A 17352-nucleotide genomic window follows, 5' to 3' on the forward strand; every position below is an offset into this window, starting at 1 on the left:
ATGTCTCCATGTCTCTCTCTGTCTCCATGTCTCTCTCTCTGTCTCCATGTCTCTCTCCATGTCTCTTTCTCAATGTCTCCATGTCTCTCTCTGTCTCCATGTCTCTCTCCATGTCTCTCTCTCTCTCCATGTCTCTCTCTGTCTCCATGTCTCTCTCTCTCTCCATGTCTCTTTCTCAATGTCTCCATGTCTCTTTCTCAATGTCTCCATGTCTCTCTCTGTCTCCATGTCTCTCTCCATGTCTCTCTCTGTCTCCATGTCTCTCTCCATGTCTCTTTCTCAATGTCTCCATGTCTCTCTCTGTCTCCATGTCTCTCTCCATGTCTCTCTCTCTCTCCATGTCTCTCTCTGTCTCCATGTCTCTCTCTCTCTCCATGTCTCTTTCTCAATGTCTCCATGTCTCTTTCTCAATGTCTCCATGTCTCTCTCTGTCTCCATGTCTCTCTCTGTCTCCATGTCTCTCTCTGTCTCCATGTCTCTCTCTGTCTCCATGTCTCTCTCTGTCTCCATGTCTCTCTCTGTCTCCATGTCTCTCTCCATGTCTCCATGTCTCTCTCCATGTCTCCATGTCTCTGTCTCTCTCCATGTCTCCATGTCTCCATGTCTCTCTCTCCATGTCTCCATGTCTCTCTCTCCATGTCTCCATGTCTCTCTCTGTCTCCATGTCTCTCTCTGTCTCCATGTCTCTTTCTCCATGTCTCCATGTCTCTCTCTCCATGTCTCCATGTCTCCATGTCTCTCTCCATGTCTCTGTCTCCATGTCTCTTTCTCCATGTCTCTCTCCATGTCTCCATGTCTCTCTCTCCATGTCTCCATGTCTCTCTCCATGTCTCTCTCCATGTCTCTCTCTGTTTATTGCTCTAAACTTGTGTTTTCCCCTGTTCCGTGTGTTGACCTGTATAGAGAAGGGCCCTGTGTTGACCTGTATAGAGAAGGGCCCTGTGTTGACCTGTATAGAGAAGGAGACACAAATGGCACTCTATTCCCTGTGTAGTGCGCTACATTTGACCCATAGGGTTCTGGTCTAAAGTAGTGCATTATGTAGGGAATAGAGTTCCATTTAGGAGGCCTCCTTGGTATCATGATAGGCTTGTACTGGTGCTGCTGTGTTCTTCAGAGATGTCTGGATGAATGATTAGCAGTAATGTGAGCAGACTGACACTACTGGGTAATGTTCACCACTCCTACAACCTGCTGCTGAGGGGGTTTTGCATTTCAATAGTGGAGCATCTGCAGGTGCAGTCAAATTGGAAGCTGTTGACAAGGACCCAATGAATACAAATTCATTGATGCAGCTCTATGACCCAATATACCAGGCAGGTAGGATCATAGAATGCTACATTCTATGGGAAGAGTAGTGACGACCCACAGCCTTTAATTGCCTACATAATTGATGAGTTTATTTCCAAAACACAATTTTTTTGTAAAAACATTTTTTTTAACTTTTATTTTACTAGGCATGTTTTCACATTTGTGTTTTTTCATCAGAAATGATTGCTAACGGGTTCCTTCATGTTTCTGTAAAAAATTATTGTTATTATTCATAGATATTGTTATTTTTTTCCCCCGTAGATTTTGGATGTGTATGAAAATTTGTTTTTTTTGCGAAACACTATACAGTAGCTGGAATGTTATGTTCATATCCTGTATATTGGACTGTGATATGTGGTCGTCTCACCATATCTTCAGATTAATGCACTGGATAAGAGCGTCTGCTAAATGACTACATTTGAAATGTAAATGTTTTACATACAGATCTCATATTACTATATTGAATAATTGTTTACCTTTTTTTTTATTTGTCACTTATAATTTTTTATTTTTTTTAATAGTTACATTTGACTGTGTAGCAGTACTACTGATTTCTCTGAGAGTGAGGCAGATATATATTATTATTGTGTAAAACCTAGCAGTACTACTGATTTCTCTGAGAGTGAGGCAGATATATATTATTACTGTGTGAAACCTAGCAATACTACTGATTTCTCTGAGAGTGAGGCAGATATATATTATTACTGTGTAAAACCTAGCAGTACTACTGATTTCTCTGAGAGTGAGGCAGATATATATTATTACTGTGTAAAACCTAGCAGTACTACTGATTTCTCTGAGAGTGAGGCAGATATTTAGCAAAAAAAAACATTATTATTTGTCTCTGAAATGAAGCAAGTTATTTAAAACTAAACACGTCTGTCATTGAACAACCGCTTGAGTGATTTTCATTAGTGAAAAAACACACCAATCTCTTTCATAATTTCTTTAAACAATTAAAGCTAATTTACCAACATTTTTGAAAATGGATATATAGCGTTTTGGAATGAAACTCTTCAATTACTACGTCACACATTGAGTGTTAAGATTTGTTATTTTGATAAACAGTCTGTTATTTTTATTCGGTTTTTATAATGGAAGGACATTCAATGTGGTGAACGTTTGCTTTAGACAAGGGCAGGACAGTAAGCTCTATCATAAAATAAATGTATAGAATAATGTTTTAGAATAATATGTCTTCTTCGTTGTACTATCTCTCTCTCAATGTTTTCACATTCAGAATGAATGGTTTTGTCTACTTGCCCCCAAAAGGAATGATATGCAGTTTATTGTCTGTCACAAGGGAGACTTTCGTGTCTATATTGGAACCGCAGTGCTCACCGTTAACAACATGGTACCCAACAGTATTTAATGAGTGTTTCGTGCCGGTTAATGTTTGATCATGTTTCCCTTGGAAATACTCCTGTATGAACGTACATGTTGGTACGCCCTGTCCATGGTGCTGAAACAGAGAGGACGGATAATATCACATTGACACTTCCCCATGGAAATAATGTAGGCCTGTTGCTTTCAATATTTGGTAATTAACTTAATAACCCTGGCATTTATAATTAAGTCGACCTGTAAAAGGACTCTCACTTCCGTGCTGATACTATGGCTGCGTAATTGTGTAATTTCTATGGTTAATTGAGCACGATTAATTCACGTCATTAAGAGCCTTTCGTTGCAATAGAACGCCGGGGGGGGGGGGGGCATTGCGGAAATGCTCCACACTCAAAGCATTGCCTTGAGCTTTTAACAGAAAGGAGAGAACTGACGTGCCCACTGGAGAGGTGTTATAGAACATAGCACCCCTGCAGGCTTTTACCACCCACATACTTTCTCTGTGAATCTGTCCATAAATGGTAATCCTTCGGATTTGATATGGAGCTTTGTAGCTCAGTTGATAGATCATGGCGCTTGCAACGCTAGTTGTTTCGATACCTGGGACCACCCACAACATTTATGCACGAGTGAATGTAAGTCGCTTTGGATTCCATTTAAAGCGCCTGTTAAATGGAATATATAACCAATACCTATAAAGAGTAAATTGTTTGATATCAAATGGAATATATAACCAATACCTATAAAGAGTCAATTGTTTGATATCAATCACTTGTTTCAAATTGTCTTTGATGGTTTTTTTTCTCCCTACTAACTTAGTTGAATCTCGCTTTGGGCGCCTGCTAAGTGTAAAATGATAGGCTACCTAAAATATCACAACACACACTCATATCAATATAATAATACATGTTTTATTATTTCACAGTACACAAAGAAAATCTAAATTTACATAGTTGGCTCAACTGGTCCAGCCAGTAGCCTAAAGCAGAGTATAACTCTTGACATAGTGGTTATATATTGTAATACTACAATATGTTTCTTGTACTGAGAAGTCCCTCAATTCATTGAATTTGACACTTCTCTATGGGTTTGCTCCGTTTAGTGGGGCTGGGGCCCATTACCCGCTGTAGGTCGCTGTTAAAGCTGGGGCGGCGGGCCAGTGGGTACACCGCACCGCATGGCGCGTCTGGAACCAACGCACGACTACGTCTGCCGCAACGGCTTCTGCTGGTGCTCAGCGCCTGGTAGGTACGTATGGAGATCTCGCGGTGCTGCGACGGACGCGTCTCGGTAGGGAGACCGCCTAGCTTGACAAGGGCTTCGAACATCTCTTCTAGACTGGTACTGTCTTTGGCTGATGTCTCGAAGAGCGCCGTGTCCTCCCCAAGAGCTCGGAACATCTCCGGACGACTGATGACCCTCTCCGCCTCTAAATCCACTTTGTTGCCGCATATCACCATGGGAACCCGGGCATTCTCTTTGAGCTTCATCAGCTTGGTCTTGGCTGCTATTATCTCTTTGCGCAGTGTGTACACCTCTTTGAAGGAGTCTCTGTCATCCACACTGAACACCAGGAGAAATATGTCACCTGTTGTAGAGAAGAGCACAGATTTAGTGATTTGATTCAATGCAACAACAAAAAACACCCACATTCATTTTCCAACTCAATGTATTAGATCAAGGCTATGCAAAGGCCAATTCAATGCACACAAAAACACTTTTCATTGTCCAACTCAATTCGATTTATACACAGTCAATAGCCTATACACTCATAACCTACACACCTGTCAGTATGGACAGCCTCCGTCTGGCGGGGAAGTCTCTCTCCTTCGCTGCGTCCAGGATATCAATCTGATAGGTTTCTCCTCGGATCTGGTACAACTTCCTGTGGAAGTCTTCTGCCGTCGGCTCGTACTGTTCCTCGAACCCGTCGCGCAGGAACCGCCTGAGAATGTTCGTCTTGCCCACTCTGGGCGCGCCGAGTACTACAACGCGCCGGCAGTTACGGGGCTTGGTGAGGCGCATCTCCTCCAGTGGCGCGGTGCATGGAGTCTGGTCCGGGAGGGTCAACGTCGCTAGCGGGTCGAAGGATCTTCTTTTGGGGAACATTTCCGAGGATGTAGCCTGAGTGGTCCCCGTGCTGGAAGACCGGACCACCCTCGTCTTGTCCGTGTGTCTCCAGTGCTCAGTGACCGTTTTAAAGATCCCTTTACTCGCCTTGGTCATGCTCGAGACCTTTTTGTATTGCATGAGGATTGTAGGAGATTGACAGTTGACACCTGAGACTTTAACATTGGGAAGCTGGTCGGACATCGTTTGTTCAACATTATCGTCCATGTTGAGCTGGGTCTGTGGATGCCCGGCTGTTGCACAAGAGCTGAACGTGTCGGTGGTGCCATCAACGGAAAGGTAGACTACTTTCTCTGTTGTGTTCACCTCCATGTTCCTTCCAGGCACGGGGATCATCCGGGGTGTCTGTTGTTACAGGTCTGTTACTCCTGTTACTTCACCATGTGATGCGTTGCAGTGGAGCGTTGCAGTGTGCGGAGAGGAGCGTCGGCGCGGGTATTTATAGAGTATGGCTGGGCAGATTGGTTGCTACGTCATTAGATAGAAACATCGCATCAACACTCCGCTCCTTTTATGGTAGTATCATAGAAATATCTGTAATCATGTGATATCAGTCAAGTGTAGGCTATAGCCTTCCAATTCACATATCAGGGAAACCCATAGCAAAGGAGGATGGAGCACAGCTAGAGATGGAGCACGGCTAGAGATGGAGATGGAGATGGAGCACAGCTGGAGATGGAGCACGGCTAGAGATGGAGCACGGCTAGAGATGGAGATGGAGCACAGCTGGAGATGGAGCACGGCTAGAGATGGAGATGGAGATGGAGCACAGCTGGAGATGGAGCACGGCTAGAGATGGAGCACGGCTAGAGATGGAGATGGAGCACAGCTGGAGATGGAGCACGGCTAGAGATGGAGATGGAGCACAGCTGGAGATGGAGCACGGCTAGAGATGGAGATGGAGCACAGCTGGAGATGGAGCACGGCTAGAGATGGAGATGGAGCACAGCTAGAGATGGAGATGGAGCACAGCTAGAGATGGAGATGGAGCACAGCTAGAGATGGAGCACAGCTAGAGATGGAGATGGAGCACAGCTAGAGATGGAGATGGAGCACAGCTAGAGATAGAGATGGAGCACAGCTAGAGATGGAGCACAGCTGGAGATGGAGCACAGCTAGAGATGGAGATGGAGCACAGCTAGAGATGGAGATGGAGCACAGCTAGAGATGGAGATGGAGCACAGCTAGAGATAGAGATGGAGCACAGCTAGAGATAGAGATGGAGCACAGCTAGAGATGGAGATGGAGCACAGCTAGAGATGGAGATGGAGCACAGCTAGAGATGGAGATGGAGCACAGCTAGAGATGGAGATGGAGCACAGCTAGAGATGGAGCACAGCTAGAGATGGAGATGGAGCACAGCTAGAGATGGAGCACAGCTAGAGATGGAGCACAGCTAGAGATGGAGATGGAGCACAGCTAGAGATGGAGATGGAGCACAGCTAGAGATGGAGCACAGCTAGAGATGGAGCACAGCTAGAGATGGAGATGGAGCACAGCTAGAGATAGAGATGGAGCACAGCTAGAGATGGAGATGGAGCAGAGATGGAGATGGAGCACAGCTAGAGGATGGAGCACAGCTAGAGATGGAGCACAGCTAGAGATGAAGATGGAGCGCAGCTAGAGATGGAGATGGAGCACAGCTAGAGATGGAGCACAGCTAGAGATGGAGCACAGCTAGAGATGGAGATGGAGCGCAGCTAGAGATGGAGCACAGCTAGAGATGGAGATGGAGCACAGCTAGAGATAGAGATGGAGCACAGCTAGAGATGGAGCACAGCTAGAGATGGAGATGGAGCACAGCTAGAGATGGAGATGGAGCACAGCTAGAGATGGAGCACAGCTAGAGATGGAGATGGAGCACAGCTAGAGATAGAGATGGAGCACAGCTAGAGATAGAGATGGAGCACAGCTAGAGATGGAGCACAGCTAGAGATGGAGATGGAGCACAGCTAGAGATGGAGCACAGCTAGAGATAGAGATGGAGATGGAGCACAGCTAGAGATAGAGATGGAGCACAGCTAGAGATGGAGCACAGCTAGAGATAGAGATGGAGCACAGCTAGAGATGGAGATGGAGCACAGCTGGAGATGGAGCACGGCTAGAGATGGAGATGGAGCACAGCTGGAGATGGAGCACGGCTAGAGATGGAGATGGAGATGGAGCACAGCTGGAGATGGAGCACGGCTAGAGATGGAGCACGGCTAGAGATGGAGATGGAGCACAGCTGGAGATGGAGCACGGCTAGAGATGGAGATGGAGCACAGCTGGAGATGGAGCACGGCTAGAGATGGAGATGGAGCACAGCTGGAGATGGAGCACGGCTAGAGATGGAGATGGAGCACAGCTAGAGATGGAGATGGAGCACAGCTAGAGATGGAGATGGAGCACAGCTAGAGATGGAGCACAGCTGGAGATGGAGATGGAGCACAGCTAGAGATGGAGATGGAGCACAGCTAGAGATAGAGATGGAGCACAGCTAGAGATGGAGCACAGCTGGAGATGGAGATGGAGCACAGCTAGAGATGGAGATGGAGCACAGCTAGAGATGGAGATGGAGCACAGCTAGAGATAGAGATGGAGCACAGCTAGAGATAGAGATGGAGCACAGCTAGAGATGGAGATGGAGCACAGCTAGAGATGGAGATGGAGCACAGCTAGAGATGGAGATGGAGCACAGCTAGAGATGGAGATGGAGCACAGCTAGAGATGGAGCACAGCTAGAGATGGAGATGGAGCACAGCTAGAGATGGAGCACAGCTAGAGATGGAGATGGAGCACAGCTAGAGATGGAGATGGAGCACAGCTAGAGATGGAGCACAGCTAGAGATGGAGCACAGCTAGAGATGGAGATGGAGCACAGCTAGAGATGGAGATGGAGCACAGCTAGAGATGGAGATGGAGCACAGCTAGAGATGGAGATGGAGCACAGCTAGAGATGGAGCACAGCTAGAGATGGAGCACAGCTAGAGATGGAGATGGAGCGCAGCTAGAGATGGAGATGGAGCACAGCTAGAGATGGAGCACAGCTAGAGATGGAGCACAGCTAGAGATGGAGATGGAGCGCAGCTAGAGATGGAGCACAGCTAGAGATGGAGATGGAGCACAGCTAGAGATAGAGATGGAGCACAGCTAGAGATGGAGCACAGCTAGAGATGGAGATGGAGCACAGCTAGAGATGGAGATGGAGCACAGCTAGAGATGGAGCACAGCTAGAGATGGAGATGGAGCACAGCTAGAGATAGAGATGGAGCACAGCTAGAGATAGAGATGGAGCACAGCTAGAGATGGAGCACAGCTAGAGATGGAGATGGAGCACAGCTAGAGATGGAGCACAGCTAGCGATAGAGATGGAGATGGAGCACAGCTAGAGATAGAGATGGAGCACAGCTAGAGATGGAGCACAGCTAGAGATAGAGATGGAGCACAGCTAGAGATAGAGATGGAGCACAGCTAGAGATAGAGATGGAGCACAGCTAGAGATGGAGCACAGCTAGAGATGGAGATGGAGCACAGCTAGAGATGGAGCACAGCTAGAGATGGAGATGGAGCACAGCTAGAGATGGAGATGGAGCACAGCTAGAGATGGAGATGGAGCACAGCTAGAGATAGAGATGGAGCACAGCTAGAGATGGAGATGGAGCGCAGCTAGAGATGGAGCACAGCTAGAGATGGAGATGGAGCCGAGCTAGAGATGGAGATGGAGCACAGCTAGATATGGAGATGGAGCACAGCTAGAGATGGAGCAAAGCTAGAGATGGAGATGGAGCACAGCTAGAGATGGAGATGGAGCACAGCTAGAGATGGAGATGGAGCACAGCTAGAGATGGAGATGGAGCACAGCTAGAGATGGAGCACAGCTAGAGATGGAGATGGAGCACAGCTAGAGATAGAGATGGAGCACAGCTAGAGATGGAGCGCAGCTAGAGATGGAGCACAGCTAGAGATGGAGCACAGCTAGAGATGGAGCACAGCTAGAGATGGAGATGGAGCACAGCTAGAGATGGAGCACAGCTAGAGATGGAGATGGAGCACAGCTAGAGATGGAGATGGAGCGCAGCTAGAGATGGAGCACAGCTAGAGATGGAGCACAGCTAGAGATGGAGATGGAGCACAGCTAGAGATGGAGCACAGCTAGAGATGGAGATGGAGCACAGCTAGAGATGGAGATGGAGCGCAGCTAGAGATGGAGCACAGCTAGAGATGGAGCACAGCTAGAGATGGAGCACAGCTAGAGATGGAGATGGAGCACAGCTAGAGATGGAGCACAGCTAGAGATGGAGATGGAGCACAGCTAGAGATGGAGCACAGCTAGAGATGGAGATGGAGCACAGCTAGAGATGGAGCACAGCTAGAGATGGAGATGGAGCACAGCTAGAGATGGAGCACAGCTAGAGATGGAGATGGAGCACAGCTAGAGATGGAGATGGAGCACAGCTAGAGATGGAGATGGAGCACAGCTAGAGATGGAGATGGAGCACAGCTAGAGATGGAGATGGAGCACAGCTAGAGATGGAGATGGAGCACAGCTAGAGATGGAGATGGAGCGCAGCTAGAGATGGAGCACAGCTAGAGATGGAGATGGAGCACAGCTAGAGATGGAGATGGAGCACAGCTAGAGATGGAGATGGAGCACAGCTAGAGATGGAGATGGAGCACAGCTAGAGATGGAGATGGAGCACAGCTAGAGATGGAGATGGAGCGCAGCTAGAGATGGAGCGCAGCTAGAGATGGAGCACAGCTAGAGATGGAGCACAGCTAGAGATGGAGATGGAGCACAGCTAGAGATGGAGCACAGCTAGAGATGGAGATGGAGCACAGCTAGAGATGGAGATGGAGCACAGCTAGAGATGGAGATGGAGCACAGCTAGAGATGGAGCACAGCTAGAGATGGAGATGGAGCACAGCTAGAGATGGAGATGGAGCACAGCTAGAGATGGAGATGGAGCACAGCTAGAGATGGAGATGGAGCACAGCTAGAGATGGAGATGGAGCGCAGCTAGAGATGGAGCACAGCTAGAGATGGAGATGGAGCACAGCTAGAGATGGAGATGGAGCACAGCTAGATATGGAGATGGAGCACAGCTAGAGATGGAGCACAGCTAGATATGGAGATGGAGCGCAGCTAGAGATGGAGCACAGCTAGAGATGGAGATGGAGCACAGCTAGAGATGGAGATGGAGCACAGCTAGAGATAGAGATGGAGCACAGCTAGAGATGGAGATGGAGCGCAGCTAGAGATGGAGCACAGCTAGAGATGGAGATGGAGCACGGCTAGAGATGGAGCACAGCTAGAGATGGAGATGGAGCACAGCTAGAGATGGAGATGGAGCACAGCTAGAGATGGAGCACAGCTAGAGATGGAGATGGAGCACAGCTAGAGATGGAGATGGAGCACAGCTAGATATGGAGATGGAGCACAGCTAGAGATGGAGATGGAGCACAGCTAGAGATGGAGATGGGGCACAGCTAGAGATGGAGCACAGCTAGAGATGGAGATGGAGCACAGCTAGAGCTAGAGATGGAGCACAGCTAGAGATGGAGATGGAGCACAGCTAGAGATGGAGCACAGCTAGAGATGGAGATGGAGCACAGCTAGAGATGGAGATGGAGCACAGCTAGAGATGGAGATGGAGCACAGCTAGATATGGAGATGGAGCACAGCTAGAGATGGAGATGGAGCACAGCTAGAGATGGAGATGGAGCACAGCTAGAGATGGAGCACAGCTAGAGATGGAGATGGAGCACAGCTGGAGATGGAGCACAGCTGGAGATGGAGCACGGCTAGAGATGGAGCAACGCTAGAGATGGAGATGGAGCACAGCTAGAGATGGAGATGGAGCACAGCTAGAGATGGAGCACAGCTAGAGATGGAGATGGAGCACGGCTAGAGATGGAGCACAGCTAGATATGGAGATGGAGCACAGCTAGATATGGAGATGGAGCACAGCTAGATATGGAGATGGAGCACAGCTAGATATGGAGATGGAGCACAGCTAGAGATGGAGATGGAGCACAGCTGGAGATGGAGCATGGCTAGATATGGAGATGGAGCACGGCTAGATATGGAGATGGAGCACGGCTAGATATGGAGATGGAGCACAGCTGGAGATGGAGCACGGCTAGATATGGAGCACAGCTAGAGATGGAGCACGGCTAGAGATGGAGATGGAGCACAGCTAGAGATGGAGATGGAGCACAGCTAGAGATGGAGATGGAGCACAGCTAGAGATGGAGCACAGCTGGAGATGGAGATGGAGCACAGCTAGAGATGGAGCACAGCTAGAGATGGAGATGGAGCACAGCTAGAGATGGAGATGGAGCACAGCTAGAGATGGAGATGGAGCACAGCTAGAGATGGAGCACAGCTAGATATGGAGATGGAGCACAGCTAGAGATGGAGATGGAGCACAGCTAGAGATGGAGATGGAGCACAGCTAGAGATGGAGATGGAGCACAGCTAGAGATGGAGATGGAGCACAGCTAGAGATGGAGATGGAGCACAGCTAGAGATGGAGCACAGCTAGAGATGGAGCACAGCTAGATATGGAGATGGAGCAGTACTGAACATAAGGAGCTGACCAGTGCTGGACAGAGACACATTCATTTAAACACCGGAAGGAAGAACTTGCATTCACTGACTGAACTACAAAAGCAATGTTTCTTGACTACATGTAATTGTTGAGAAAATAAAAATAATGTGTATCTTTATCAAGAAACATTTTTAGATCATAAATTTCAAAATTACAATAATGGTGATGAAATGGGGTATAATTAGCAGTATGTGGGGTATAATTAGTAGGTATATGGGGTATAATTAGAGGTATATTTAGGGGTATATGGGGTGTAATTAGGGGATTATGGGGTATAATTAGAGGTATATGGGGTGTAATTAGAGGTATATGGGGTATATTTAGGGGTATATGGGGTGTAATTAGGGGATTATGGGGTATAATTAGTAGGTATATGGGGTATAATTAGTAGGTATATGGGGTGTAATTAGTAGGTACAGTGGGGAGAACAAGTATTTGATACACTGACAATTTTGCAGGTTTTCCTACTTACAAAGCATGTAGAGGTCTGTAATTTTTATCATAGGTACACTTCAACTGTGAGAGAAGGAATCTAAAACAAAAATCCAGAAAATCACATTGTATGATTTTTAATTAATTAATTTGCATTTTATTGCATGACATAAGTATTTGATACATCAGAAAAGCAGAACTGAATATTTGGTACAGAAACCTTAGTTTGCAATTACAGAGATCATACGTTTCCTGTAGTTCTTGACCAGGTTTGCACACACTGCAGCAGGGATTTTGGCCCACTCCTCCATACAGACCTTCTCCAGATCCTTCAGGTTTCGGGGCTGTCGCTGGGCAATACGGACTTTCGGCTCCCTCCAAAGATTTTCTATTGGGTTCAGGTCTGGAGACTGGCTAGGCCACTCCAGGACCTTGAGATGCTTCTTACGGAGCCACTCCTTAGTTGCCCTGGCTGTGTGTTTCGGGTCGTTGTCATGCTGGAAGACCCAGCCACGACCCATCTTCAATGCTCTTACTGAGGGAAGGAGGTTGTTGGTCAAGATCTCGCGATACATGGCCCCATCCATCCTCCCTTCAATACGGTGCAGTCGTCCTGTCCCCTTTGCAGAAAAGCATCCCCAAAGAATGATGTTTCCACCTCCATGCTTCACGGTTGGGATGGTGTTCTTGGGGTTGTACTCATCCTTCTATTCCTCCAAACACGGCGAGTGGAGTTTAGAGCAAAAAGCTCTATTTTTGTCTCATCAGACCACATGACCTTCTCCCATTCCTCCTCTGGATCATCCAGATGGTCATTGGCAAACTTCAGACGGGCCTGGACATGCGCTGGCTTGAGCAGGGGGACCTTGCGTGCGCTGCAGGATTTTAATCCATGACGGCGTAGTGTGTTATTAATGGTTTTCTTTGAGACTGTGGTCCCAGCTCTCTTCAGGTCATTGACCAGGTCCTGCCGTGTAGTTCTGGGCTGATCCCTCACATTCCTCATGATCATTGATTCCCCACGAGGTGAGATCTTGCATGGAGCCCCAGACCGAGGGTGATTGACCGCCATCTTGAACTTCTTCCATTTTCTAATAATTGTGCCAACAGTTGTTGCCTTCTCACCAAGCTGCTTGGCTATTGTCCTGTAGCCCATCCCAGCCTTGTACAGGTCTACAATTTATCCCTGATGTCCTTACACAGCTCTCTGGTCTTGGCCATTGTGGAGAGGTTGGAGTCTGTTTGATTGAGTGTGTGGACAGGTGTCTTTTATACAGGTAACGAGTTCAAACAGGTGCAGTTAATACAGGTAATGAGTGGAGAACAGGAGGGCTTCTTAAAGAAAAACTAACAGGTCTGTGAGAGCCGGAATTCTTACTGGTTGGTAGGTGATCAAATACTTATGTCATGCAATAAAATGCAAATTAATTACTTAAAAATCATACAATGTGATTTTCTGGATTTTTGTTTTAGATTCCGTCTCTCACAGTTGAAGTGTACCTATGATAAAAATGACAGACCTCTACATGCTTTGTAAGTAGGAAAACCTGCAAAATCGGCAGTGTATCAAATACTTGTTCTCCCCACTGTATATGGGGTGTAATTAGAGGTATATGGGGTATAATTAGTAGGTATATGGGGTATAATTAGTAGGTATATGGGGTATAATTAGTAGGTGTATGGGGTATAATTAGAGGTATATTTAGGGGTATATGGGGTGTAATTAGGGGGACATGGGGTATAATTAGGGGTACATGGGGTATAATTAGGGGTACATGGGGTATAATTAGAGGTATATGGGGTGTAATTAGAGGTATATGGGGTGTAATTAGGGGATTATGGGGTATATTTAGTAGGTATATGGGGTATAATTAGTAGGTGTATGGGGTATAATTAGAGGTATATTTAGGGGTATATGGGGTGTAATTAGGGGGACATGGGGTATAATTAGGGGTACATGGGGTATAATTAGAGGTATATGGGGTATAATTAGGGGTACATGGGGTATATTTAGAGGTATATGGGGTATATTTAGAGGTATATGGGGTATATTTAGAGGTATATGGGTATAATTAGAGGTATATGGGGTATATTTAGAGGTATATGGGGTATATTTAGAGGTATATGGGGTATAATTAGAGGTACATGGGGTATAATTAGTAGGTATATGGGGTATAATTAGGGGTACATGGGGTATATTTAGAAGTTATGGGGTGTAATATGAGGTATATGGGGTATATGGGGTATATGGGGTGTAATATGAGGTATATGGGGTATATTTAGACATTAGATTTAGGCTATTTCTGGACATCGGATGAGACGTGGGCGACGGGACACCCCTGGCCCTGTTCTCCCCTCTCTCTGTAATAATGTGATGGCTCTCTACCCACATCATCCAGCTAGCTAGTCATCATGGGTCCTGGGGCTCACACGTAGGTGGGGAATGATCCTGGGAAACGTGACAGATCATCATTCACCGTGTGCACACAGGCATAGTGTTTCCCCTGTATGGTACACTGCAGTAACAGGCATAGTGTTTCCCCTGTATGATACACTGCAGTAACAGACATAGTGTTTCCCCTGTATGATACACTGCAGTAACAGACATAGTGTTTTCCCTGTATGATACACTGCAGTAACAGACATAGTGTTTTCCCTGTATGATACACAACAGTAAACGGCATAGTGTTTCCCCTGTATGATACACTGCAGTAAACGGCATAGTGTTTCCCCTGTATGATACACTGCAGTAACAGGCATAGTGTTTCCCCTGTATGATACACTGCAGTAAACGGCATAGTGTTTCCCCTGTATGATACACTGCAGTAACAGACATAGTGTTTCCCCTGTATGATACACTGCAGTAAACAGCATAGTGTTTCCCCTGTATGATACACTGCAGTAAACGGCATAGTGTTTCCCCTGTATGATACACTGCAGTAACAGACATAGTGTTTCCCCTGTATGATACACTGCAGTAAACAGCATAGTGTTTCCCCTGTATGATACACTGCAGTAACAGACATAGTGTTTCCCCTGTATGATACACTGCAGTAACAGGCATAGTGTTTCCCCTGTATGATACACTGCAGTAACAGACATAGTGTTTCCCCTGTATGATACACTGCAGTAACAGGCATAGTGTTTCCCCTGTATGATACACTGCAGTAACAGACATAGTGTTTCCCCTGTATGATACACTGCAGTAACAGACATAGTGTTTCCCCTGTATGATACACTGCAGTAACAGACATAGTGTTTCCCCTGTATGGTACACTGCAGTAACAGACATAGTGTTTCCCCTCTATGATACACTGCAGTAACAGACATAGTGTTTCCCCTCTATGATACACTGCAGTAACAGACATAGTGTTTCCCCTGTATGATACACTGCAGTAACAGACATAGTGTTTCCCCTGTATGATACACTGCAGTAACAGACATAGTGTTTCCCCTGTATGATACACTGCAGTAACAGACATAGTGTTTCCCCTGTATGATACACTGCAGTAACAGACATAGTGTTTCCCCTGTATGGTACACTGCAGTAACAGACATAGTGTTTCCCCTGTATGATACACTGCAGTAACAGACATAGTGTTTCCCCTGTATGATACACTGCAGTAACAGGCATAGTGTTTCCCCTGTATGATACACTGCAGTAACAGGCATAGTGTTTCCCCTGTATGATACACTGCAGTAACAGACATAGTGTTTCCCCTGTATGATACACTGCAGTAACAGACATAGTGTTTCCCCTGTATGATACACTGCAGTAACAGACATAGTGTTTCCCCTGTATGATACACTGCAGTAAACGGCATAGTGTTTCCCCTGTATGGTACACTGCAGTAACAGACATAGTGTTTCCCCTGTATGATACACTGCAGTAAACAGCATAGTGTTTCCCCTGTATGATACACTGCAGTAAACGGCATAGTGTTTCCCCTGTATGATACACTGCAGTAACAGGCATAGTGTTTCCCCTGTATGGTACATTGCAGTAATTAAAATCATTGTTATCTGTCTGTGGTCACTAATTGGTTTCCTAATGGTTCAGCTTTGTGACCAGGTTGGCTAATTTGTGTGCTATAAATATGGATAAAGTTTTTTTTTCTATGATGTGTTTATAAAAAATGTATTAAATTAGACTTTTCAAAAGCATCACAGTATTTCCATGATGGACAGGGTTAGGGTTTGTCTGGATAAGAAAGGGAGCAAAAAAGCATCACGTTGTTTGCAACATGAAATTATGATTCTCTGTGAAGTCCCAGGATCCGTGTCCCACGCAGCAGTAAAGGATCAGTGTCCCACGCAGCAGTAAAGGATCCGTGTCCCATGCAGCAGTAAAGGATCCGTGTCCCATGCAGCAGTAAAGGATCAGTGTTAAATGCAGCAGTAAAGGATCAGTGTCCCATGCAGCAGTAAAGGATCAGTGTTAAATGCAGCAGTAAAGGATCCGTGTCCCATGCAGCAGTAAAGGATCCGTGTCCCATGCAGCAGTAAAGGATCAGTGTTAAATGCAGCAGTAAAGGATCAGTGTCCCATGCAGCAGTAAAGGATCAGTGTTAAATGCAGCAGTAAAGGATCCGTGTCCCATGCAGCAGTAAAGGATCCGTGTCCCATGCAGCAGTAAGGAGCAGTGTCCCATGCAGCAGTAAAGGATCCATGTCCCATGCAGCAGTAAAGGATCCGTGTCCCATGCAGCAGTAAAGGATCAGTGTCCCATGCAGCAGTAAAGGATCCATGTCCCATGCAGCAGTAAAGGATCAGTGTCCCATGCAGCAGTAAAGGATCAGTGTCCCATGCAGCAGTAAAGGATCCGTGTCCCATGCAGCAGTAAAGGATCAGTGTCCCATGCAGCAGTAAAGGATCAGTGTCCCATGCAGCAGTAAAGGATCCGTGTCCCATGCAGCAGTAAAGGATCAGTGTCCCATGCAGCAGTAAAGGATCCATGTCCCATGCAGCAGTAAAGGATCAGTGTCCCATGCAGCAGTAAAGGATCAGTGTCCCATGCAGCAGTAAAGGATCAGTGTCCCACGCAGCTGTAAAGGATCCGTGTCCCATGCAGCAGTAAAGGATCCGTGTCCCATGCAGCAGTAAAGGATCCGTGTCCCATGCAGCAGTAAAGGATCCGTGTCCCATGCAGCAGTAAAGGATCCGTGTCCCATGCAGCAGTAAAGGATCCGTGTCCCATGCAGCAGTAAAGGATCAGTGTCCCATGCAGCAGTAAAGGATCAGTGTCCCATGCAGCAGTAAAGGATCCGTGTCCCATGCAGCAGTAAAGGATCAGTGTCCCATGCAGCAGTAAAGGATCCATGTCCCATGCAGCAGTAAAGGATCAGTGTCCCATGCAGCAGTAAAGGATCCGTGTCCCATGCAGCAGTAAAGGATCAGTGTCCCATGCAGCAGTAAATGATCAGTGTCCCATGCAGCAGTAAAGGATCAGTGTCCCATGCAGCAGTAAAGGATCCGTGTCCCATGCAGCAGTAAAGGATCCGTGTCCCATGCAGCAGTAAAGGATCCGTGTCCCATGCAGCAG

At 46.6% G+C, this 17352-nt stretch overlaps 1 protein-coding gene across 1 annotated transcript; it reads right to left on the bottom strand.

Moving 5' to 3' along the window:
- Positions 1-3640: 3640 nt before the first annotated feature.
- On the bottom strand, positions 3641-5097 carry LOC120044120 (GTP-binding protein Rhes-like). The gene is made up of 2 exons (XM_038988711.1): positions 4440-5097; positions 3641-4243 (listed from the first exon to the last, which is right to left on the bottom strand). Exons 1-2 carry the CDS (start codon positions 5095-5097, stop codon positions 3717-3719), a joined length of 1185 nt encoding a protein of 394 aa, XP_038844639.1. The 3' UTR covers positions 3641-3716.
- Positions 5098-17352: the final 12255 nt, after the last annotated feature.

The sequence above is a fragment of the Salvelinus namaycush genome, chromosome 3, assembly GCF_016432855.1.
Source record: "Salvelinus namaycush isolate Seneca chromosome 3, SaNama_1.0, whole genome shotgun sequence".
NCBI classification, from domain to species: Eukaryota; Metazoa; Chordata; class Actinopteri; order Salmoniformes; family Salmonidae; genus Salvelinus; species Salvelinus namaycush.